This window comes from Pollachius pollachius (assembly GCF_949987615.1).
Source record: "Pollachius pollachius genome assembly, chromosome: 14".
In the NCBI taxonomy this organism is placed as follows: domain Eukaryota; kingdom Metazoa; phylum Chordata; class Actinopteri; order Gadiformes; family Gadidae; genus Pollachius; species Pollachius pollachius.
Genome location: NC_136947.1, coordinates 15,789,950 through 15,817,210, shown reverse-complemented (window position 1 = coordinate 15,817,210; position 27,261 = coordinate 15,789,950). Strand labels below are relative to the sequence as shown.

General features: G+C 44.7%; 1 protein-coding gene across 1 annotated transcript in view; it reads right to left on the bottom strand.

Annotated features, from left to right (window-relative positions):
• Positions 1-645: 645 nt before the first annotated feature.
• b4galt2 (UDP-Gal:betaGlcNAc beta 1,4- galactosyltransferase, polypeptide 2) overlaps positions 646-27,261 on the bottom strand; it is a gene marked incomplete at its 3' end in the record, with an annotated part of 94,500 nt that continues 67,884 nt past the window's right edge. Inside the window, exons 4-7 of the mRNA XM_079751414.1 lie at positions 25,238-25,425; positions 18,922-19,044; positions 8,192-8,296; positions 646-796 (exon numbers count right to left, since the gene is read on the bottom strand). Coding sequence (XP_079607540.1) covers positions 646-796; positions 8,192-8,296; positions 18,922-19,044; positions 25,238-25,425 — 567 coding nt within the window. The remainder of the gene's footprint in view (positions 797-8,191; positions 8,297-18,921; positions 19,045-25,237; positions 25,426-27,261) is intronic.

Here is a 27,261-nt window from a genome sequence, read left to right as displayed (position 1 = left end):
TGTGCTACGTAGCGTGACCTTTCCTACTAAATGAAGTATCTTGTGCACATATCCCTACTTCCTCAATTAGGTCCATTGTCGTTCACTTCCAGGACTTTATGAACCAAAAAAAGAACAGACATCCATTACAAGATAATAGACCAAGGACCTTCCAATGTCCCCAATGAATATTGTCCGAGGACTGCACACAATCACCTAAGAACATCCAGCAGAACGCCGTCCACGTTTTTCCGAGGCAATTGCGATCGTAATGTTTCAAACCGTCCCAGTCCAACGCTCAGGCTCTGGGAACACTCTGAGAGTCTCTGATTGGCCAGGGTCCTTCAGCTGGCAGCCTGCCATTGGCTGTTAGAAAGAGACGTTGATGGAGAGAGGGAGAGTTTGAAGCGCAGAGCCGGGAGAGGAGAGGAGAGAGAGAGAGAGACTGATGTGCTTTGTGATGTATCTACACCTATCGCACCGGCTCCCTCTATAATCTCATTGGCTGTCTGGGAGAGGTTGACACTTGATCTAGTCTGTCTCAATCTCTTCCTCTCTTTTTCTTTCTCTCTCTCTCACTGCAGCCTGAGCGAGTGCTGTCCCACCTCAGTGTCTTCTCTCTCTCTTACTCCGTCTCCCTGACCCTCTCCCTCTCCGTCCCCGTCTCTATCCCTTGAAGGGCCTGGGCGGGGGCTTCCCGATCTCCACGGAGATGTTGGTGTACAGAGGGAACCTCTTGACCTGCACCAGCCGGTAGGTGAGGGAGCTGATGCCGTCCCTCCTCATGGTGTTCTTGGTGTTCTGGATCTTGTTGAACCTGGAGGAAATTCACAAAGAGGAGAAGAGCGTCACATAACGGGATGTAGCTCACATCCACCACCGTCATCGAACCATCACAGCTGGCCACCTGTGTGTGTGTGTGTGCGCGTGTGTGTGTGTGTGTGTGTGTGTGTGTGTGTGTGTGTGTGTGTGTGTGTGTGTGTGTGTGTGTGTGTGTGTGTGTGTGTGTTTGTGTGTCTGATAAAAATACACACCCACACACACACACACACGCACACACACACACACACACACACACACACACACACACACACATGCACATTAAAACCCACATAAAAAACAGTAACCGTTATTTCTGTGGAGTCAAAGACAGCAGTTTCTGCCATGCAAATCTTGACCAGCAGGTGGTGGTGTGACCTTATTTTACTCAATAATCCAAATATACTGAGGTCCTCAAGTACCATTTGACTTTCTATGATCACGTCCCAGACTAGTGTTGCCCTATTAGTGCTCTGGTCAAGGTTAATAAGGGGCCTGGGTTTAGTTATGTTTATACTATCAATCACTTTGAGAAATACCCTGTTCTTTCAAAAAGCTTATGAGTGCAAAATGTATATAAATGTTATATCTTATGGAGTCAAAGCAATGAGTCAGTACACAGTATGGCCAGTGGATGGGAGGGGGGATGGGTTCAAGTGATCACCAAAGGATCAACACTCCCACACTCAACCAATTATCCAAACTGCGGGTGTCTTGAGAGATAATCAAGGCGTTATATCACACAGGAATCCTTTTTTTCTGCCAAGGCAACAAAATCAAAGTAGTGCAATACCGAGTAATCCTAGCATCAAGGTTGTCTATAGGTGTACTGTAATTTGGATTACACCTCACACTCATCTTCTCTGAATAATTACCGGACACTTCTATACAACGCTACCCACAGTGATTTATGTTTCTGGATAAACGTCAAGACGTAGCAGGTAGGCGGTTAAGTCGGAGGCTTGCTTTTAACCACGCATTCGCGTGAGAGTGGTGGCTGCCTCGCGTATCCAGCGTCCCTTTGGAGGGTTAGTGGTGCAAATCCTCAGTAGTAAACGCTATGTGAGATGCAGTATGCACATGAACTGCGGGGGCAGTGTAGGTACAGCATCGGGATAGAACAGGGTCAGTGGTCAGTTGGCAAGTCAGCACCGGACAGCTTTGAAGACAAGCTAATAGACCAAGTTCCCAGTTACACACATCTGTATGTTGTGCCATTGCCACTGGTTTATTGTTTACATCATGCAATTCAGAAGTTGTGTAAGTTCTCCCGTGTGCCCTCTAGTGGAATCCCCAAGTAACATGCAAGGTACAAAGCCGAGTGTGTGAACACTTCTGTTCAAGGGACAGACCGTTTTCCTTAAGATAGGTGGCTAAAGAGCAAATATATCTCCGGCCTTATGAGGCCATATCCAGCCTTGTGTATCATCACTTCAGAAGGATGCTGCTCTTCCGAAAGATGCAGACAACAAAAGACCCTTCTGTCTACATTCTGGAAGTGCACACACACATACATATATACACACCCACCCACAGACACACACATGCACACACATACACAATTGGCCAAAAAGGAAAAGGCAAACTATAAAACCTTCTCTAAATCTGTAAAGGCATTGGTAAGCATCCTTCCTTCCCTGAACTTCAACTCGGGTTAACGGTGGTGGAATGGCCGATCGTTCCCCGTCACGCCAGGTCAGCTCTGCGCTGCAGAAGCTGCTTGAGCGCGTTGGTTTAAAGAGAACAAGGAGAATAGCGAAAAACAACGAGGCCAGGGAAGGACATAATGCAGAAGATTTATACTGAATCAGGCTTAGGGGAACGCTAAGGGCGAGCGAGAAGGACAGACACTGAGATCTATGAATATATAAAGCACAGCGGCTCGATACACGGGACAGGAATGCTAGCACATACATGCACATGTGCAAGAACGCAACACACACGCACACACACACACACACATACACACACACACACACACACACAAAGACACACACACACACACACACAAAGACACACACACACACAATCTGGGAACTTTTCATTAGGAATACAGAGACATGGGGTGCACTTCTTGGATATTTACATAAATATCTCGCTCTACGGTAGTGGATATGCATATTAACAAACTATGTGTGTGTCGGTAGGTTGCATTGCATTTTAAATTGGGTTCTAAAATAGGCAAAATAACACAATTACATTTAATAAAAAAAACATTGAACTGAACATGGAGCAATCTCAAGCCTGCTTCCCAGCATGACCGTGTGAGCTGAACCAATCACATTCTATATTATACGTGACATTTTAACGTGCATGTGTTGCATCATTATGACGTGTACTGGATGTTCGCTGGTGAGGGCACTAGCTAGGATGAGCTGGTTAGCCTGCTTTCTGCCACCGTGTTGGCATGGAGGGGAATGTGCTCCAGTTTAAATCCACCAAAGTCTCCCAGGATTATATTTAAAGATATCCTTTAATAATGATGACACCTTATTAGGTCAGGGACAGAAAGAAAGTGCTATTTCCCCCCTTTATTGTGGTAATTTTTTAAGTGGACTCTGGTTAAGTCTCACTTTAGCATGCATTGGAAAATTGGTGACCTCGTTTGAGATTAGACTTTAGACTGAAGACCTGTTAATGCTAAATTATTTTATAATCTATTGCTGGGCAAGCACACCCCCACAGACACACATCCACAGTATTCGCCCCAGACTGTTATCATATGAATTCGATATAGAGCCATGCTACTGGGCAAGTTGTTTATTTGTAATGCATTAGGCACTGATAGTGAGACAGCATATCTGCGTCTGTGTGGGCGACTGCGTGTAGGCATGTGTGTTTTGGTGTGTGTGTGTGTGTGTGTTTGTGTCTATGTGTGCCTGTGTGTGTTTGTATGTGTGTGTGTGTTTGTGCGTGTGTGTGTCTGTGTACACTTTAGGGGATAGTGATGAATGTGTCTCTTTCTCTCTACACTGGACTGACATCTCATTGCTATGCCTAACCAGCCTCTCAAGAGATGAACTGAATGGATTCCTCTGTGTGTGTGCGTGTGCGTGTAGGTGTTTGTGTGCATGTGTGTGTATTAGCATGAAGATACTTGGGTGTGCTGGCTTTCATGTGAATTTGTGTGTGTGTTTGTGTGTGTGCGCAGATGCGTGCGTGTGTTGTGAGGAATCAGACATGCATCCCACAGTCCAGATACTTCTTTTGTCAACATCACAGCTCCTTCAGACAAACTATTTAAAGGCTTTGATTATCTATTCCTGCCTCGACAACAGGCTTATCTAACACCTGGGGAACGTGCAGAGGAGCCGGCATAATGTTGAACTGTCGAGATTCTGACCGTCACTTTGTATTTTTGTACATAAACCCAAGGCTAGTAAAGTGAATAAATTGTGTTATGAAATGGATTTCCGCAGTTATCCTCCCTTGTCGTTATTGTGTTATAGTTCTTAAGTGGGCGGATCTTTGTGTTTTGAAGATTGATAATACATGAAGAACTCCAAGCCTTACTGGATACATAGCAACTATTCATCGCTTCTGTTGTTCTGAGTCAGGCTAATTATAAAAAGCACCTGAGATACGTGATATCTTAGAAAACCAAAAGCCACATTTCACATTTTAATGAGTTCCCAGGAGCCGGTGAGGAGAGTGTTTACATGACCGACACACCATTTGCTCCTCTGATAGAGAGTTAAATTCTCTATTATCCTCCCCAACACAAATAAAAAGTTCCCAGTTGGGGACACCTTTTAACCAGAGAGAGGTAGAGAGACATAGTTAGAGAAAGAGAGGGTGAGAGAAAGAGAGTGGGGGGTAGAAAGGAGAGAGAGAGAGAGAGAGAGAGAGAGAGAGAGAGAGAGAGAGAGAGAGAGAGAAAGAGAGAGAGAGAGCAGAGAGAGAGAGAGAGAGAGAGGAGAGAGAGAAAGAGTATCATTCCTCTCCCTCACATACAAAGAAACGCACACCTTTGTGTTGATGTATTGATTTTGATGAAGGCAACTAGACCAGCGTTACCCTGACTGCTTCCATATCTAGGGTTGACATTTAAGTGGGCAATTACAGTGGGAGCTATCAGACCCAGAACAGTGAACGATGACGTGGTCCATATATAATGGATATAACATATATATATATATATATATATATATATATATATATATATATATATATATATATATATATATATATATATATATATATATATATATTATACACAGTACTCACGTCCTGCAAGTACTGTGTATAATACATATAAACGAGGCTCATAACAGTATACAATATGAAAAGGTCTGTTTGTCTGCTCTAGCCGGCAGGCGTGTTAACCAATGGTATTTGTTTATTTATAAAGCCCTGGTCGGTAAAATGGCATCTTAAATTACATCCATGTTGCATTGGATCTTTAGTTCCCCTTCGACCTGACACTGGGCGCAATTGAGGTGCATCTTATTTGTGTTAGGGCAGCGGACTAAAAGTAATCTACCTGTTGATAATCTACACTTCTACCTGGAGGAATGTTCTTAATAACTTTTTATTTATAAATGTGTAAATGAGGGTCCCCCTCAATAATTCCTGTGAGATCCTTAAATAAAGAAGATGAATGAATGATCATCAGGTAGGTGAATAATCATCTGCACAATCAGCTGTTGCGCAGAAGTTAATTATGAGTTATTAGTTAATTAAATGAAATTAAAAAGCTACTAGTGAATATTGAGTTGTTGGTGGTCTAGTTATGTACAGGAGAGTGTCAAAAATGACTGTGTCCTTATTATCATACACCTCGTTACTCGTATGCACATGGGGAAGTGAGAAAGAAGGGACTCTCCTGGGGCTTAGAAGCAGCTGCCGTCCCCAGGTGTCCTTTGAATTTTTCCTCTTTTGAAATTCTGGTTTTGGGGTGTTTAATAACCATGATATTAACACAGCCCAGTTTCCCTCCAGTACACGCTATGGAGGAATAAACTGAGGAAGAGAGCGACCATAATGCTACACAAATTGTCTAGCATTGGCTACCATCATTGTATAGAGGTATACTGAAGCAACATCAACTCAAACTTATTGAACGTACTCGACGAGAACTTCAATGAACCCGATTTTTTGTCATCAGATCTCACTTGAAACCAAAGCAACGCACCAACGTCACCTTGAAAGGGATTACTTAGGCTGTGAGACAGCCCACTTTATCACTTTATCTCTGTCACCATCTATCGTAGCTATGACGGCTATTGATTTTAGTTTATTTATTTAGAGAGAAAAAAAAAAGCGTTTTGGGGTGGGGGGTGATGTTGTGGTGCCTAACCAGGCGTGAAAGCAGGCGGGCGGGCGTGGCGGAGAATACACCGCTGTAATCCGCGTTTAAGCGGCTTAATGTGAGGTGCTACAGTGGCGGTGATTTACGTGTTTAAGGGGGGGGGGGGGGGGGCGCTCATCTCGGGGTCCTCAGCCTCGTTCATCAAAACGCCGCAACACCAACAGGCCGCCGCCGCCATGTTGTCAACCCCGTCTGAAACGCACGTGATGAGCGGACACACACTGAGAGAAGGACGACTCAGACGCCAATTAAGCAACCGCGGGCTGACGGCCATCTAGAGTTGAAGTTCTGGATTAGTATTATTATTCATTTTGGTTTGATATGTCCTCTATTATTCGGCAACATCCGCCCACACTATCGTCTGATGTTCCGCAGGCCTGGAGGCCAACCGAAACCTTTCCGATGCAGGTTTGATGGCGGTCTGCTACTGTCCGGTCTGAGCCTTTGATGGAGGTTTGACTTTAGGGATTTATGGGCTCATCTGAGGGGCTGGTGGAAGCAGCATGAAGGAACATGTCCTTCATTCTCTCAGAAACTATTCTGGGGCGGGGGGGGGGCAGTAAATGAAAAGGGGAGTTGAATACATGAATATTGTGCGTTAAATATGTCCTGCTCTGTATGTTTCATTATCCCCCGAGATTAATCTTTCAGGGTTTTCAATAAGTATGGAAATGTGGAGATGTCAGACCTTTGAGCGGTGACTGAAACAAGCTGGCTTCTATGGCTTTAGAAACCTTTTTCTAATGCGTCCAAATTGTCCACACCGCCCTTTACCAATCCTGAATAAGGATATACATTTACTTTGAAATGATTATTACTAGGGTTAGTAACAGTAGTACTAATCCTAGTAGTATAAATGATTGTAGTAGCGGCAGTATCAGTAGAAGTATATTGTTTTTATACGTTTTGTAGTATTAGTAGTTATAGTAGTAGAAGTGGTTACAGTAGCAGCAATAGTAGTCATACTACTAGTAGTAGTAACAGGAGTAGTAGTAGTACTACTGCTGTACAGTCTTGTGATAGATAAATACCTATGTTGTTACCTTTTAGTCACATAGGCATCTGCAATGTGGGGAGGATGGGAAACTGTATAAATAGCTCTGTAAAACTGTATTCTGGACTGACTCTGCTAGAGATGTATGCATGCATTAAACCTAGGTTAATTGTCTACAAGTGTGCTTTTTGCATTTAGAAATCTCATTGGTCCTAGACGCAATATCTGTTAAAGGAAATTGCCACGACAGTATGCAACTGGAAGAAGATAACTTGTGAGTTGAAGCGAACTGGTCTGATTCCCAGAGGTCAGAAAAAGATAGAGACGTGTTTCCATCGTGTTAAGCTACACAATAGTAGAGAATTCAGTTCCCTCTGAGCATGTCATAACCAGCAGGACTCTGGTTTGAAGGTCGTTTTAATAAATCTTACTCTAACAGAGTGTACCAGAGGTATTGTGCAGAGGTAGCATGAAGGGAAACAAACTACTATAGTTATGATGACTGCTGAAAAAACACTCTTTCAAGTCCTCTTAATCCACGAGCCATAGTGTGACATCATGGAGTGACTTTCATACCACCTTGATACAACACATCAAACAGAAAGAAACAGCGATATATAATATCAGAGAGAGAGAGGAGAGAGTGAGAGCGAGAGGACAGAGAGAGAGCAAGGGCATGCATGCAATAGAGATGAAAATAAAAAAAACAACGTAACAATGAGATCTAAGAGAGAGAGAGAGAGAGAGTGGGAGAACGAGAAAGCCAGAAAGCAAGAGAGAGAGATAGCTAGCTAGAGATATCGAGAGAGAGAGAGAGAAAGTGAGAGAAAGAGAGAGAGAGAGAGAGAGAAAGTGAGAGAGAGAGAAAGTGAGATAAGGTAGGAGAAAGTGAGAGAGCGAGAAATTGCGAGAGAGAGCGCGAGAGAGAAAGAGTAAGTGAGAGAGAGAGAGAGAGAGAGAGAGAGAGAGAGAGAGAGAGAGGGAAAGAGAGAGAGAGAGTGACAGAGAGCGCAAGAACGAGAGAGAGCGAGCGAGCGTGCGACAGAGCGAGAGAGACATGAGGTGTTGTTGTGATGATGATGCAGTACCTCTGAGGGTTGGGCTCGTTGTGTTTGTCTCTCTCGTGTTTGATCATCCTGTAGCGGCCGATCCGGACGTCCGGCCGGGACACCTTCATCCCGTTCAGAGTGATCCTGGAACACAGCGGCCTTTGTTTAGAGGATCATACGGCCATGGGGGAAGTTGGGGGAAGGGGGACTCTGCATTTATTCTTATTTCCATACATTTTTCTTGAAAGGGATAAATGCTCTGATTTTCCGTAGACATACACGGTGATATACACACAAAGAAACACAAATACACTACCACACACACACACACACACACACACACACACACACAAAGACAAACACACACACAGATGTCACAGACACACGCATATATGAATAGAGAACTCTAGACAGCACAATCTGAGCCTTGTTGACTGGTTATGTATGAGGCATTGGTTGCACCGACTTATCAAAATGATAAGGTGCAGAGAAGTGAACATAGTGTCTCGGCCGAGGTGTTCTGCTCCCCCCTGTTTGAATATTCCCTGATTCACATTGAGCCAGATGCATTGGGAATATAATGCTTCCAATGAAAAGTCTCAGCGACAAATACAATGGCTAGATTCAATGTTCCTTGGCCTGAGTGTGAAACTTGAACAATATACAAAGCTGCGAGCATCAGGACAGGGTACACAAAACCAGAATAATAAGCATCTGGTTAGAGAGGGATTCATTTTTCAGACCAGTGCTAGAACACAGCCCCAGAACAACTGAAAGAGCTCTGAGATTGCATTTAGGTGTTAGATGGGATAGCAGAGGGCATCCATAGCCAGCTCAAGCTCTAATGCAACTACAGATGAGGTATGAGGGAATGCCAACGACACATCCTTCCTCTAACTCACAGCCATCCACAAAGGAATGGCAGAGACCATGGTATACTGTATAGCCACACCTTTGATGCACCTTTGTATAGTTCCACCCAAATCGTGAGCTTCCAACCGTGTGACTACAGATGCTTTGATGGTATACCCATGCGAGAGAAGATGAGATGAGAAGCAGTTTGATTATTTTAATTTAACAATATTTAATTGCAGAACCAAAAGGTTTGATGCACATTTCTTGTTCTATAGACAGTGGATAATGTTCACACTATTCGATCACTGATATTGGTAATGAATCTGGTTGTTCCTAATCTCAAGGACATGTTTGACACTATGGGAACTATGTGTAACACATTGTCCAATGTGTACAATTTAAAACAAGACTTGAGAAACTTGAGAAAGAAGGTGAATTTCTAACGAAAACAAATATATGAAACAAACCAAATATATTAAATTAATTAAACAAATCAATCAAATTGGACATTACTATTTAAGTGAATAGGTCTACAACAAGTGTTGTGTAATTATAGAATTATACTAATATTATTGCAAGTAATTAATTATAATGAATTATATAAGTATGTTATTATACTGCCATTGTTGGTAAACAGACTGATGAGGAAGCCAAACTACAGCACTCGTCCTTTATGTTTGGCCCATTGTAGAGAACTCAGAAGGCCTAATGATCATAACAATATGTGCAAGACTATGGTCCTCAGGCCGTAGTCCAAACTAACTAAGAGCCTATGTACATCGTGTGGGTAGCATCCAAGCACTGGTAGTACCACGCTGTTGCACTCACGCCAGCTCCAGCCGAGCACGGTTGGGTGATAAAAATCTGTATGCATGTGCGTGTATGACTGCATGCCTGGGAATTGGTTTTCATGGTGTGTGTGTGTGAGGTGATGTGTACTTTTCGTTGGGTTGTTTTTTCCACCGTCTTCCACGCTCTGATTCTTCTGATCCTGTCCGTCTTGTCAGTAATATTAATATTTTCTTTCCATGTTTTTCTTTGCCCACTGCTCCCATCATGTTGACACTCTTTGTTTTGGGTTTATATTCATGTACGTACGTAACAGGCAAGTTAACATGAATCTGCTAACTGCGCGGCTTTATGAAAGCCAGAGAGTAATTATCCCCCTTAACGCCCGTGTGCTGGGTGATCCCAACTTTACGTCTCTATTGGCCTATTAAGTGTCAAGTATGACTCGACACTTACTGGGAGCCCCGGCGTCTAATAATGGACCACAGCATTGCTGGAGTCCTCCTAATAATAGGAAGGTATTAGCGGCAGCACACTGTGCCAGAGTGATTCAGTGAAGATAAACACAGTGGAACGGTGGTGAGGGGATGACTTGTGATGTATCAGTGCTTCGGTCCGCCCCGATGTGTGGTTAGTGAGCGGCACAGCGCCAGGGTATGACTGTGTCCCACAACTAAGGCCAGGACGTCAAAGGAACATGCCGGCCGCTTCGGTGTTGGACTCCCAGATGAACGGAAGCGGGTTCGAATTCCTCGACCATGGGCGAGATCCGTGAGCAAGTTGCGTAAGCCCTGACTGTAGAGGACACGCATCTGGATTCGCTGCAAGTGGCCCTGGATGAAAGTGTCTGGCCGATGACTTGACGGTGTGGTGAACAGTGGAAAAGTAAAGAAGGAGACGTGGCTTTGAGGGGAGATGAGGGTACAGCCACATCTCTGGTGATTACAGTTCTCCTTGAAAACCTCAAGCTAAGGGTGCCATCTATCCTACTTCTCTTCATTTCTTTTTTTGTTCTATATATTTTTTTCAATTTGAGTTCGCCCTGCAGAAGGGTCTGGAAAAGAGCAATACATTTGTTTTTAGTTTGGATCCGTTTGTGTGGGAGCCAATCACCAAGCTGGCTTTTCCCCCTGGCACACTATTGGCTGATTCAACAGAATTACGACAGGGAAGCGACGGCAAGCAGCCAATCGCATACATTTGAACTAGGCCCATTGATCACGCCTCTTGTGCTGAAGGAATGACAGCAGCTTCCCCAAACTAATGTGCAATCTACGATTGAGCTTGGTCTGGCAATAGCCAGGCTACATTTTCACACCTTTTTAGAGTGATTTTTTAGAGCAGAAATCAGCATAGAAAGCCCACCCAAAAATAAAAGCCCCTACAGTACATGGTCTGCTCTGCCAATATGGCTCCCCAACCCCCTTAAAAGCCCCAGAAAGGTCCCTGCGCTGCCAATTGTCCGGCGGTCCTAACCCCTTAGAAAAATATCTGCCAGCTAATATGATCGGCCATGAAAGGCTTCATTTGCAGCCTGAAGCAATGTAGTCTGTGTGTGCGTGTGTTGGTGTATTTGTGTGTCTCTGTGTGTCTTTGTGTGTCTTTGTGTGTTCGTGTGTGTCTGTGTGTGTGTGTGTGTCAATTTGTGTGTGTGTGTGTTTGTATCTATGCGTGTGCATGTGTCTCTGTGTATGACTGTATGTCTGTGTGTGTGTCTGTGTATGAGTATGTGTGTGTGTGCGTGTCTATGCGTGTGTGTTCTAACGCGCAGGGCCCCATGGTTGATTGGATTAATCAGGGGTTCCTCTAGCTAGTCTCTCTCTCCTACTATTCCCACCAGTGGAGTTAATTGCATTAGAGCGTTGAGGTGGAGGAGGGGCGTTAAGTCTAATGTCCAAACCCCGGCTCACGCAGCCAGACCTGGGATGAGAAGGGAGCTAGGGGAGGCGGGTGGTGGTGGTGGTGGTGGTGGTGGTGGTGGGAATGGTTGGGTGTTGGATGTCCAAATACAGACAGGGAGGGAGAAATAAATGAGGTGTGTGGGTTTGTGTGTTTGTGTGTGTATGCGTTTGTCAGTGTATGTCAGAGTGTGTTTGTGTGCGTGTGTTCGTGTGTGTGTGTGTGTTGTTTTTCTGAATGCATGTGTGCATGCATTTTTTTGTGCATGTCTGAGTGTGTGTGTGTGTGTGTTTGTTTGTGCATGTCTGAGTGTGTGTGTGTGTGTGTGTGTGTGTGCGTGTTTGTGTGTGTGTGCATGTCTGAGTGTGTTTGTGTTTGTGTGCATGTCTGAGTTTGTGTGTGTGTGCCTGTCTCTTTAGGTCTGAGAGACTGCAGGCGCCAAAAAAAGAGAAGGGAATTAAAGATAGAAAAAAAGTGCAAAGGAGAGAAAAAAGAGATAGAGAGAGGGTGATTGATTATTTCGTAGGCACCTTTGCTGCTGCCGTTTCGCAAAGTGGGAGGGAAAGAAATACAAAAAGCTGATTGAATATTATTGATTCTGAATATCCCCAAACATCCATGTGAGGCCCGCTCTTCCACAATCCCATCCCACTCGCTTTTTCTGCATTCAACTTTAGCTAACGGTGACCTTACTTTTCACAATCACCACATCTCCCTCCAACTCTGAACACCGGCCCCCTAGTAGTAGTATTGTCTCCTCTGCTCCTGCTCCTGCTGGGTTAACTAGCCCATCTTCTCCTTCTCCAACCACCTAGCCTCCATCTGTCACTGGAGACACATGAGCCGTCTCCACACAGCAAGATCAAACGCAGCGGCTCAAGAGATCAGAGGAGGAACGACAGTTTGAGATGAAAAGAAGGAGAGGGAGAGAGGGAGAGAGTGAGGGGGAAAGAGAGAGTGAGAGAGAGAGAGACAGAGGGAGAGAGATAAATAGGGAGATAAATAGAAAGTGAGAGAGAGAGATAAATAGAGCGCGTGAGAGGGAGAGAGAGAAATAGAGAGAGGGAGAGGGCGAGAGAGAGAAATAGGGAGAGAAATAGAGAGGGTGAGAGTGAGAGATAGAAATAGGGGCAGACTGAGAGTGATAGAAAGAGATAGACAGAGAGAAATAGGGAGAGAGCGAGAGACAGAAAGACAGGGCGATATAGAGAGAGACAGAGAGACAGAAAGACAGGGAGAAATATATATAGAGAGAGAGCAAGAGAGACAGAGAGAGAGAGAAAGAGATAGAAGGAGAGAGAGCTTTGCATGTATCCAGCTTTAAAGTGGGGAGTAAAGGAGAAGGCTGAGCCGCATCAGCAAACTCATTCTTAAGTTTGCTTGCAGACGCCGTTTAAACTCCCCACGGGGAATATTCAATATCAAGTAGCCACAATCTGATCAGCGAAACCACAGAAAACCGGCATTCACACGAAAATAAGTTAGTTATCTACATTTACTGTTACCGTTGAGAATGTTTTTAACAAAATGTAAATGGGTTTTTAAAGCATGCGTGTCAGACATATGCCCTGCGATTTCAGAGGTGAGGCATGCAGATCAGGGGTCAGGGGTCATCATACCAGACCAAGCCGACAGCCAATCAACGGCATTAATTAATGCTGTTTATTTTGGCTGCCTTGTCCGTTCAATCTTCTCGAGCCATGCACAATGCCGCATATCGTGTGTGTGGGTGTGTGTACGTGTGTGTCTGTGCAAGCCGTATGCATGTGTGTGTTTGTGTGTGTGTGGGGGGGATAGTGTTTTATTGTTTTATTTATGGAGAGAGAGTGCACGGTACGGCAAGACAGTGTAGGAGTTCATCACAGTATATTCCGTGTTGGGTTTAAGAGATGGACGAGACGGGTCGCGCCGTGAGGGAGAAGCGGTGCGTTGTACTTGTTTACGAAGCGAGGAGCTATGCATATTTACACCGGACTGTACTATTTATTATGGAAGAAGGGATGACAAGGCAGAACGGCTTCTTCTTCATTTGCCTTTATGTGGCTGTGTGTTGTCTGTTACATGCTCAGGCTTTTAAGAACTCACCTTACCGGACTAACCCGATCAGAGGTCCATTTTGTAACGTAAAGATTTGCTTTGTGTCTGTGACTCAATGACCTGACCGTTTTGAAATGAATACACATTTTTGCAAATGGGTTTGGTTCGTTAGGTCAGGCCCCCAGGACCTAACGTCGGTTAGGTCATGAGGGGGTCACAGGCAGCCAATGAGATGCAATAGCCACGAGAGGGAGAGAGAGGGATAGAGAGAGAGACAGGATAGAGAGAGAGACGGGATAGAGAGAGCGAGAGTTGAGAGGGAGATAGAGAGAGAGATGTGGAAACCAGTCTTGCGTGGCAGCCCTGGAGGGCCAGGGTACTTTCTAGGGCCCAGAGGCCACAACTAATTTGTCTTTCCTTCCTCTCTCTCTCTCTCTCTCTCTCTCTCTCTCCCTCTCTCTCTCATGTGAAATTCCATCTCCCCTAATCTGTAGTTTTTGTTCACGCTACAATGTGATGCTTCTAACTCTAGATTCAGCTTCTCTTCACATTTTTAATTCACCCCATTTTTTGGTATTTGTTTCTATTAAAATTGCAGAGCATATCTTTCCTCACACAACTTTGCTTAAACCAGATTTTAAAAAGCCCTAAAAAAAATGGAATAGTACAAAACATAAATCTTTCTCAAAATATGCAGTGCGAAAAATATACAGCAAGGGCATATAAGTATGTACCCTGACTTTGATATCTCAGTCCCTATATTGCTCTCTCTTTCCCTCTTTCATTCCTCCTTTCTTTCCTTGGCTCCACAGATGCTGGGGGGACCTCTCGGAGGAGTATTAGAGGCATAGCGGGTTGTGTAAGAGCAGCGTGTTCACTGCCCGTGCCCATGGGCAAGGCCACACTAACAAGAACAAATATTCCCTTGGGGCTGGCACTAAGCTGGCAAAAAAACTCATTTTGGGCCGTGGTCCACAGAAGTCAGTCTGTATGGCAACGAGTCAGGGTGAGGAGAGAGGGAGAGAGAGAGAGAGAGAGAGAGAGAGAGAGAGAGGGGGATTCGAGTGTAACAGGGGACATGGTTGGTTAAGATAGAGGGAGAGAGGGATAAACAGGGAGAGAGACAGAGAGAATAAACTATGTTAACATTATAAATGTTAACACCCTTAAAGCTAGGGTAGGGTATTTATTTTTGATGCAACTCATATTTGTTTTAATTCCATACCGGCAGCAATCAATAAGTCTGCGAAAATGCTGTGATCGGAAAATATGATATCTGTGGTTGTCGCCGGCCTGAGCAGGTGTTAAACATCTTCTGCATGTCGCTGTTGCAGGGTTCCTGAACATGTGACTTTTGTTGTCAGAGCGTACTTAACGTCCCTTTGGAAACTATCGAGACACAAAGGTCAAGAAAGCAGAGTTTACAAGTGGATGTCTGATTTTACATTCTCTCTCTCTAACTCCCTCGCTCTCTCTGTCTCTCTCTCCCTCTTCCTCTCTCCCTCTCTCTCTCTCTCTCTCATTCCTGAGACAAAGCTCCTCTCTACCCATAAGGCACTGTAGCGACCTTATCTCTACAGCAGAAGCTGATATCAGTATAAAATCATTGTAAATGATGGTTCTTAAGGGATGCTAATCCAACCACTCACTTTTCCTTTCCCCCACAAGTTATTGTAAAGTGGGTTGAAAGCCAGCTGAGAAATACTAAGTGGTGTCTGCTTTATGGAGGGTAACGTTTTGGCTCTGGAAAACGATAGTGGATGTGATGCTAACCGCCGGCAGGTAGATCAACCTCTTTTGAATTTTTTTTGTCGTCTTTGGAGACGCACCCGACCCTGAAGGGCCGCTGGGGACCTGAGCCTGTGCTGGCCCACGAGAGGTGTCACAAAAGGCGGCTCATTCGAGGACATTCAAGGCCCAATGTGGACCTGTGCTGAATAGCTCCAGTATTTCTGAGCAATCTGGCCTCAGGGCACTACCGGGACTAATGTCTGCTGTTATTGCCGGTCGTGTTAGTCAGATCATCCCCACGAAGCCTCTCAATCAGGACATGTGTTGCTGGGAGAGCTTTATGGCATGGAAACAAACAGAAATGCGTTACGAAACGTATCGTCACATGTTTTGATAGCGTGCCTGACACGTTTGGCCGCCACACAACTGCACATGGTACACTGTGTTTCTCTCAAGGGCAATCCTGCTCAAACCGGCTGGCTGAAGCTGCACAGAAAGTGGGACTTAAAGAGAGAAAGAGACAGGAGGAGAGGGGAGGAGGGCTTGGAAGGACGATTTGTGATTCAGACCGATATGCTCCATATTATTCGGTGTGTGTGTGTGTGTGTGTGTTCCTGTGAATCCTTGTTTTTTTTGTACATTACAATGTACGGGCTTGAAGGGAGCTGGCAGTGAGGTCATTTGTTAGCGAGACCTGCGGTTGGTTGCTGGCCTGTGTCTATCCTGTGGTTATTGGAACCTATTGTTCCACCACTAAACCCCTGCTCTACGACGCTCACTAGCCAGCCGGTTTGTGTGCTGTCCACTTTGAAAGCTCTCCTCCATGCTACGTGGTTTCAGCTGCACACACTGTATAAATCTCTCTCTCCCCCCTCTCTTTCCCTCCATCTCTCTCCTCTGTCGCTCTCTCATTATTTCCCTCCCTCAATGTCTCTTTAATGTTCCCTCCCTCTCACTCTCTCTGTGTCACTCGCTGCCTATCTCTCCCTCCCTTTAGCTCCATCTATCTGCCTGCTTACAATAAATGTATATAATGTCTCAGAATAAAATCTATTTGAGGTCAAAAAGTAAAACATTGCCAATTTGGGAGATTCTCTTCCTAATCCAATCCAAAGAGCTCAATACATTGTAATCATGGGATAATGTGCCTCCGGCGCTGGGGCATGCAATGCACTTTAGATAGCACACAATGCACATGGCAGGCAGCCGCGGTAAGCCCTGCGTCAAAGATATGTGAAAGGAGGAAGAGCTGAGGGCTAGGCGAGTGCCGTGAATCATGTCGAGTAGTGGGACATCTCAGTTGTTCCCTGTTTCTATTACTGGTTCCTTTTAATGGCGGAGGATCAGAACTATAGCATACCCATAGCATGTCGAGCCATTGTTGCATTGATGCAGAAAATAGCCGGGCTGGAGCACAGCAGGGGCTCCGGAGGCCCCTATACTGTCTGATGGAGATACCGCTCCATAAAAAGATCAACACAAAAAGGTTACGTGTCAGATGGCTGTCATTCATGACTGACCATTGATGCTCACATATAGACACCAAAATAAACACAAACACACACGCGCACACACAAGTTCACAGACACATGTACACACACAAATGTACACACACACACACACACACACACACACACACACACACACACACACACACACAACACACGCACACAAAGAGAACCTCAGGTTTTGCCTGTCCTTGACCGACACAGCCCTCGAAATTGCTTTTGTGGTTTAGACTAGATTAGATAAATAGTCAAAATGAACTCATCTTTTTGGGATTCGACAGACTTATATGATCCTGGAACAAAAGCAGAGATGGAACAAAATAGAGAGGGATGGAAATAGCCACATACATATTGCATTCAAGGTGTATTCATCCGGAGAAGCAGACCGCAGAGGTTTAGAAAGAAGGCATCGCATTCAGGGGCCTTCTTTTAAATATATTTATTTTAATCCCAAATACCCATATCCAAATATATTAAAAAAGCGGTTTTGTTGCGCTTTATTCCTTCCTATTGTTCACTTGGGGGCGTCACACGTCGAGCTGCAGCATGCGTCGTGCACTCAGTTGACGTGCCAAGGGTTATTGGATTACCTGCCAGTGCATGTGTGAGCCAATACGTGTTACATGTCTCTCGATCAGCCTGAATGTGTGTGTGTGTGTGTGTGTGTGTGTGTGTGTGTGTGTGTGTGTGTGTGTGTGTGTGTGTGCGTGCGTGTGCGTGCACACAGACACCAACGGCTGTCAACACGGGACAACACAAAAAAAGAGTGTTGTCTATCAGGCCAGCGACCATGTTAACCCCCGTTTCACAGCTGCCCGCTGGGCACACCGTGGGGGACCAGCCAGCCAGCTCTCTGATCGGACTCTGTGTCCTAACACCATCGAGGAATACTACCATGCTCCTGATCGCAGCACATCCATGTCTGTTTGGGTATTATAATTAGGGGTGACCCCAAACCTTAGAAGATTTGGACTTTTCAACAGCGAGACATTTAGTCGACTTTGTCTTTAATTGTCTAATCCTCTTGTCGGGTATATTGTGTGCTGGCCACAGTGGGTCATCCCATTGGGAGGATGTGGCTGCTAAATGAGTGATACCACAGCATCGCTTGGCTATGAAAGGAAAGGGAAATGGCCTTCTGTGTGCAATTATCTGTTTTATGTTTTGCCCTCGATAAACGTCCTTATTGATTGTGTGTTACCCCTTTGTGTAATGGCAGTGGCACTATCCAATTATTTTCTATCGGACGAAGAGCACACGCTGGACTGTTAATCTAGAAGGATGCACAATAACTGTTCTGCTTAACTTTAAGCTGCAACGTTAGTTCTGTGGCCTGCGCTGCATCGCATCACTCACATGTTTTTTCAGTTTGATATCAGTCCAGCGCTTCTCCGTTGTCTTCGGTGATGCGGGTTCTGTCGTGATCCGTGATCCGTGACACCGTGCGTCATCGGAACCGACGAGGCTCTGTCTCCAGAGAGACCCACCTCAGTTTGGTTTTCATAGATTTATTATTCTAATTGAGGTATATTCAATTCGATATTATAGTACATGAGGCTAATAGTAGCCTCCAACATTGTCGTTATATGGTGAAAGTTCAGTAGTTTGTGGAGGCGGTCGGCCATTCAGCACTGAATTCACAACAAATAAGGGATTATCGCATATATTTAAAAAAAATAAATGCATAGGATTCGATGATAAGTTCATGATGGGTATGGCCTGACGAATCAGATTCGACTATGCGTAATATTAGTCAAGGACCAATTTTTTTTTTCTTCTCACTGGACAGAAGAATAAATCACTATGAGTAGTTTATTATTATTTTGAGATGTGATTTGTTTAGAGATTACTTCCTACACCAACCCATCCCGGTCGGCGAGGTAGCTTGTTGTCCATATATATCTAGGTGTGAACCGTGTGTCACTCGGGGCAGCAGGAGGCGACGGTCACCTGTTGTAGATGTCGTCGTCCTCGCCGCCCCAGCCCCAGTACTCGTTGGGGAAGCCGTTGATCTTCAGGAACTGCTTCCTGCTGAGCCCCGACACCCCTCCGAAGTAGCCCGCGTACGGCAACCTGCGCATGGGGAAAGGGGGGGGGGAGAGAGAGAGAGAGAGAGAGAGAGAGGGGGTGAGTGGATGGATGGATGGATGGATGGATGGATGGAGGGGTGGATGGTATTGATGAGTGCAGGGGTTGAAAAAAGGGAAGAAGAAAGAGAAGAAAAGAAGAAGAAAGAAAGTCAAGACGGGAACAAAAACCCAAAACAAGGGAAGACTTTGAAAGTGTTGGCATTTTGTCAGAGATCCCTCTGCGATCCGGCGGTAGGCTGGCTGGAGTTAAATAACGATTGCAATGGTACGCGAAACCAGGAAGAGCCACGGCAGGGAGCAGACGTGAAGGAGAATAAGATACAGAGAGAACAGAGGGAGGGAAAAGGTCGGCGGGGGATAACAAGATGTCCGCCCGTCTGCGCGATGATAATGTCAACTGCTTACCACTGATAAGGACTAGCACACAAGGTGGCATGCCGGCACACGACAAGGACATCGGGAAAAGGGCGCGAAGAAGAATTAAGAGCACAGAGTGGAAGAGAGACAAGGACAGAGTGGGCGAGTGAGGGACAGATGGAGAGAGAGGAAGGCAAAACGATAACAGAGAGAGTACGAGGTGCATCAACACAGACAGGAACAAAGCGGTGTAAAAGAGTGTGGGACGGTGAGGGAAGTCAGACACATATAAGAGAGGCAAAGGGGGAGGGGGTGAGCAGTGTGAGTGTGAATGAGGTGTGGAGGATTGAGAATGTGAGGACCAGAGGGGAAAAGAAGGGTGAGAGTGACTGGAGACCCCTGGGATTCATGATGGAGTGTGGGGTGCCCCTCCTCTTTATGCCAGAAGAGAGTGTGTGTGTGTGTGTGTGTGTGTGTGTGTGTGGTTGTGTGTGTGTGTGTGTGTGTGTGTGTGTGTGTGTGTGGTTGTGCATGTGTGTGTGTGTGTGTGTTTGTGTGTGTGTGAGTATGTGTGTGTGTGTGGTTGTGTGTCTGTGGTTGTGTGTGTGTGTGTGTGTGTGTGCGTGTGCGTGTGTGTTTGATGTCAGAAGGATGACAGCTCCCTGCTGGAAAATGACAAGTGGGCACTAATGAGATTGTTTCACCATCACTCTGTGTGCGTGCGTTTTTGCATGTGTGCGTGCGTGCGTGTTTGCACACAAGCCAGAATACATCTTTTTGGTTCCATTCATTTTGATAACCCAGGTTGTCTTACACCTTGCAATTAGTTTGGCTTGGTTCGTAAGACAATCCCAGAATCCTTTAATCCTGAGCACAACACCGACTGAACCAGTCAGTTGGCAGGAGGATTCCCAGGTTGAAGCTGTTCCTTTAAGAAGAGGCTGTGACAACGGGGGGAAAGCATATTCCACATAACAAATGGTCGGTTTCCAAGGTGATCTTCTCTGCTTGGAGGGCCCCGGCCCTCGTGGAGTTGGACGATACTGAGGTAATGGAATGGCACTTTGGCAGGATGTGACTTTCACACAAGAGTGTTTTGACCATTTATCAAACGCAGCCGTGGCGCTTTCAGTGCTGAATGCAAGCCTGGACCAAGTGTCTGAAATATTCAGAGGGAGTAATGAAAATCTTCCTCTCGGGGAGATAACTCGGGGCCGATTGGACCCACGCTCCGGCGTCATCAGGAACCAAAGTGTCATTTATGCAGTCATGTCCTCCCTCCCATTGCCATCTTGCTTTGGGTTTCCCCAAAATAATAAAGGAAACAGTTCAGAATCATACAAAGTAATAGTACGAGGACCAGATAGTCCATTTTGTCTTCTTTCTTTCTCTGTCTCTCCATCTCCTTTTTTCATGCTCAGGCCAGCGTTAAGAACACCGTGTTATTATAGTTTAGCAACAATAGAGCAGAAGTGTTACGGTAGATTCATAGTAAAACCTGCTACAGCCCCAAAGCTTCCAGCCGTGTTAGCATAGGGTTTTTGGGCTCTGAGAGACTGCAGCCAGAGTAAAGAGGGAACACCAGAAGCCATCTTAAGAGTCTAATAATGGATAGGGTACTATTTTATCTTACTTTTACTTTGGGTTTTATTTTACTTTCTTAGGCTTTAATTTCCTCGCCAACCAATATGAGCTGAACTCCCTGTCCTTGTACAGTTATCCTGGCAGTACGCCTGCGCCAGAGGTCACACTGGGACTGGAGACGCCTCTTGTTTGGAGGTCCTCACGGAGGGGGTGGGGTCACGCTGACCGACCGTTAATCAAGACTGCTTTTAACAAATTGAGGGCAGGAGTGATGTCATTATGCAAATGTCAACATTAAAAAGCCAGGCCCCAGGGAGACAGTGAGTGTACAAGGTCTACTCTAAAGCATTACTATTATCGGCGGCACGTAAGCAACACGCTTGACTGCAGACTACAGCCGGCCTTCATTTGTTCCTTTCTGGGCTTTGAGTCAACGCTGTGTTTGTTTGGAAATGTCAAACAGATAGAGTAGATGACCTTTTGACTTTTGGCGTATGTACATATATATATATATACAAATATATATGTAAACATATGTTTGTGTATAGATAGTTTGTGTGTATATAGATATATACATTCAGACACCTATATGTATACATCAAATATGCTCGACTGACAAATCAAACAATAAAACATGCTTGACTGACAACACAAGCTTTTGACCATATATATATTTATATATATATATATATATATATATATATACAGTGGGGCAAAAAAGTATTTAGTCAGCCACCAATTGTGCAAGTTCTCCCACTTAAAAAGACGAGAGAGGCCTGTAATTTTCATCATAGGTAAACCTCAGCTATGAGAGACAAAATGAAAAAAAAAATCCAGAAAATCACATTGTCTGATTTTTTAAGAATTTATTTGCAAATTATGGTGGAAAATAAGTATTTGGTCACCTACAAACCAGCAAGATTTCTGGCTGTCACAGACCTGTAACTTCTTCTTTAAGAGGCTCCTCTGTCCTTCACTTTTTACCTGTATTAATGGCACCTGTTTGAACTCCTTATCAGTATAAAAGACACCTGTCCACAACCTCAAACACACTCCAAACTCCACTATGACCAAGACCAAAGAGCTGTCAAAGGACACCAGAAACACAATTGTAGACCTGCACCAGGCTGGGAAGTCTGAATCTGCAATAGGTAAGCAGCGTGGTGTGAAGAAATCAACTGTGGGAGCAATTATTAGGAAATGGAATACATACAAGACCACTGATAATCTCCCTCAATCTGGGGCTCCACGCAAGATCTCACCCTGTGGGGTCAAAATGATCACAAGAACGGTGAACAAAAATCCCAGAACCACACGGGGGGACCTAGTGAATGACCTCCAGAGAGCTGGGACCAAAGTAACAAAGGCTACCATCACTAACACACTACGCCGCCAGGGACTCAAATCCTGCAGTGCAAGACGTGTCCCCCTGCTAAAGCCAGTGCATGTCCGGGCCCGTTTGAAGTTTGCTAGAGAGCATTTGGATGATCCAGAACAGGATTGGGAGAATGTCATATGGTCAGATGAAACCAAAATATAACTTTTTGGTAAAAACTCAACTCGTCGTGTTTGGAGGAGAAAGAACGCTGAGTTGCATCCAAAGAACACCATACCTACAGTGAAGCATGGGGGTGGAAACATCATGCTTTGGGGCTGTTTTTCTGCCAAGGGACCAGGACGTCTGATCCGTATGACGGAAAGAATGAATGGGGCCATGTATCGTGAGATTTTGAGTGAAAACCTCCTTCCATCAGCAAGGGCACTGAAGATGAAACGTGGCTGGGTCTTTCAGCATGACAATGACCCCAAACACACCGCCCGGGCAACGAAGGAGTGGCTTCGTAAGAAGCATTTCAAGGTCCTGGAGTGGCCTAGCCAGTCTCCAGATCTCAACCCCATAGAAAATCTTTGGAGGGAGTTGAAAGTCCGTGTGGCCCAAAAACATCACTGCTCTATAGGAGATCTGCATGGAGGAATGGGCCAAAATACCAGCAGCAGTGTGTGAAAACCTTGTAAAGACTTACAGAAAACGTTTGACCTCTGTCATTGCCAACAAAGGGCATGTAACAAAGTATTGAGATGACCTTTTGTTATTGACCAAATACTTATTTTCCACCATAATTTGCAAATAAATTCTTTAAAAATCAGACAATGTGATTTTCTAGATTTTTTTTTTTCATTTTGTCTTTCATAGCTGAGGTATACCTATGATGAAAATTACAGGCCTCTCTCATCTTTTTAAGTGGGATAACTTGCACAATTGGAGGCTGACTAAATACTTTTTTGCCCAACTGTATATATATGTATATGAACACAGAAGGTACACAAATAAATAAATAGTTTATTTGTTTTGTTAATGATCTTGTTTATCAAGCTCCCCTCAGACTGGGGACACAAAGAGCTGGTAAAATGGTTCAGTCCAAGAGCGATTTAATTACTGCCCACAACTGCCAACACTCTTTGTTTTATTGTAGTTTCCCACTGTGTAAATCTGTCACCATCTATATCCTGTATGCATCTCGGAGCTATTTAAAAAAAGTGAAAGTTAAATGTTCCTCAGCCTGCCATTGGAAAATTAATTTAGTACAAAAGAAATTATAGATACACATAAAACCATGTACTTAAATTAATTACACGTTTTAAGTCTAAATTATGTTCGGCATGCAGACTAAAGTTTTATTGCAGATGGATCAAAACATTCGCAACTGCCCGAGGGAAAATGTAATCACTATAAGTGTGTGTGTGTGTGTTGGTGGGTGTGTGTGCGTGCAGCGTGTCTGTGTGTGTGTGCGTTTTGGATGAAGGCAGACGGCCATTTGCTTCAATCTAATAAGCACAATCAGAATGAGCTTAAATGAGCGAGCACCACATTAGTCACGAAACAAATGTAACCATGCACATTCAAATCAAATCAGAGCAAAAATAGTTTGGTTCAAGAAAACAAGCGACCGATACGAGAGACTAAATTGAACACACAAAACGGCGCACGGAATATTAGGTTAATACATTTCTTCATATTATTGTAATTTGTAACCAGACTGTTCCTACTGTGGCTGTTGTCCCCACTGGTCTCCATGACTACCATGGAGACCCTGTCAAATTAGACAAATTAGTGGATCATAAAATATCGCTGTGACTTTGGCTGGAGAGAGGGCTACACAAAATTTGACGTGACACAGCCAAGTGTTCCTGGGATTGGACAAGCTTCAATTGAGGACCTCGTCGGCCGATGCGTCGTGGGCGTTCTCGGACAATGTGACAACCGTCCAAAACAATCAAACATGCTAGACTGACACAACGCAAGCTGTTGTACCGCGTCACACTACAATAGGGCTGTGCTCAAAAAATTGATATGGCAATATCTTGTGACGTACTCCTTGCTGATGTTCGCATCGATGCAGATGCTACTGCATCGATACGGCAGCACAAGCTATTGGCTCTTACCGGGGATCCACTGAGTTGGTTGAGGGAGCGCCAGACTGCCCTCCCCTTTACTGTCTAAATGAGCTAGAAATACCCTCTGCATCTCAGGTACAAGTGTAGCCGCAGAGAGGGTGTTCTCCACCGCAGGAGATAAACTCAGAGAAGTGCTCTGAAACCTGAGCATGTTGATCTACTGTTGTTTCTGTACAAAAATCTGAAAACATGTTCAAGGCCAGTACAAGGCCACTTTTAAGGTTGTTATAACAGTTTAATGTATTTTCTTTATTATTTTATTTTATGAATAGAAATAACTGATATGTCAGATGGACATTCTTACAGCAAATAGCAGTGCACTTAAAGTCAAGGGAAACCAGAATATTATTGTTGCATGTTAAACCTAAGAGCATAAGAGACAACAGAAAAGGGCATTTTAAGTTGAAAAATTAAAGAATATTTGAATTGCATTTATGAATAACTCTGGGATTAGAAACTCTCTGATCTCTGTGGGCCTGGATTGTAAATCTTCTAAGTTTTGCCACCCATACAGAATAATAAAGAACAGCTGTAAATTCTGTGTAGGACATGGTCATTATTCATTCTCAACGTGGCTGTACGCATCGTACCGTGGCCTCTGTATCGTGATGCGTATCGTATCATGAGGTTGTAGGGAATACCCAGCCCTACATTACACAGTAACACAGTACCGGTCTGAGGTTCAGAGTTGACCCTGCCACATTGAATGATCGTTCAGCAGTGGCAACGTCTTGATACAATGAACATGGGCGGGCTGAACCCGGGCGGAACCGGCTCACCTGAAACCAAACTTGTCCATGGCGATGGCGAAGTGCCTGGGCTGGTCGTAGCAGTGGTAGAGGTTGCGGTCGTCCATGGGGATCAGGTCCACGTCGCTAAAGATGAAGCAGTCGTACTCGCCGTCCTTCAGCGTCTCCGTGTAGCCCACGTTCAGCAGCTTGGCGCGGTTGAACGTCTCCTCGCCCAACTGCCAGGAAACGCCGAGCCAAGACAAACAAACAGCCACAGAGTTAGATGAATTCACGGGCCGTTCTGGGCTTCCTTTCTGTTGCATAAGAGACACTGTTTCTGCTCATTTTTTTGTTTTTCCGTCGTTAGACAACACAACATAACAAATACGTGTAGAGCAGGTAACAACAAACGAGATGGAGGAAAGGTGTATTGTTGTTTCTATGTATCTTAATGATGTAAAATAAGCTGTTCTAACAAGTCTTCAAAGAATGGGAAAATAAAGAAACATTTGTGTCTGGATATCAAGCTACAAAATACAATAAGTACTGTTATTGCTACGCATCCTAATGAGATAAAATAGGCTTTCAAAGAATAACTGGAAATACACCTGCGTTCACACCATTGGAGTATATCCAGCAGGGCAACACAGTTGCACAACCACAAATAAAACCCTGCCTCTTCGTATGGACCAAGGTTAAACCAGGTAATAACAAACAGCATGTGTTGGTCGGTCGGCGTGTCGGTGTCCAGTGTGAATTCATGCGTTTACTGAACCGGACTTCATGCCCTTGATGCTGCTTTAAATAGCACTCATCTAACAAGCCATCATCATTTCGAAATATCACCCCTTTCATACATAATTAATTCATATCAGTCTTAATACTTAAGAAACATCTTGACTGAATGCTGCAATATCATTTTATTAGCTCTTTGTGTTTTAAGCATGTGTGAAGTAATGTGTGATGTGTGTGAGATGCGTGTGTGTGTGTGTGTGTTTGTGTGTGTGTGTTTGTTTGAAACCCAGGCGAGTTGTTTTGTAGCTGCTCTGAGTAAACCTTGTCTCAGATAACACACCGCTGCCAAACAGCTGCCATTTAGGCCTCGCTGAAGACGATAACAATTAGTTTGGGTTTCAACAAGGTGCATTTGTATTGTGTGTGTCTCTTTGTGTGTCCGTGTGTGTGTGTATTCAGTGAACATAGGAGTTGTCCTTGTTAAGCAACCCACCGGATCAGCAAAATAAAATCAGTCAAATCAATCCAAAGTCAAACGCAACAAACGCATAGTGTCTGAGCTGGGGTGGTCAACTCCCGGCCCGAAAGGTTATGGCTTTGATCCGCGATGTCTGCTGATCATCTGTAGGGCAGGCCCCTGACCTGCTTGATAATGGCCTGCGAAGCTGCTCTATATGAATTCACTGACTCCCAGGGACCCACTTCTGATGAAAGCCGTCTCTAACAGTAACCTGCCACTCCCTCTGAATATAACCCGGTATGTTACTACTGCTATCTGGAGAGACTGACAAGACATGTCATCTTCTTCATCCATGCTGCCCCCATTTGTTTCCATGGCAGTAAATTTGGTTTGAGGCAGAGCGGGAGAGAGACGTGACTCTGTCGTGTCAGTACCTTCCCAACGCATTAGCCTAGGTCAGTCTCACAGCCACAGCAAAAGGCAGAGGGCTTTTATGTACCCACACCCCCAGGCCTTGCGTTCAGCTTCCGGGGCCGCTGCCTGCAAGGCTCTTTGTATGGCTGATTGTATAAGGTGCTTTTACAGACATGAGTTTATTGCACGGGTTCAAGATCCTTTACAGCCCAGAATTGAATACCCTAAAGCGACAGGCGGATGAGCTGACTAGCTGTCAATCAGAGGACACAGATGAGAATGAACCAGAAGACCAGAAGGGGACTACTGATTTACTACTGGTTTACAACTGGTTTACTCCGAACGATCGCCTCCCATCTTGTTGCTGTGTACATGTCCCCAGTCCCACCCTGCTATTTGGATCATCCATGCAAACAACTCCTCTTAGATGGCCCTGTCATGTACATTGGAAAATCGATGCATT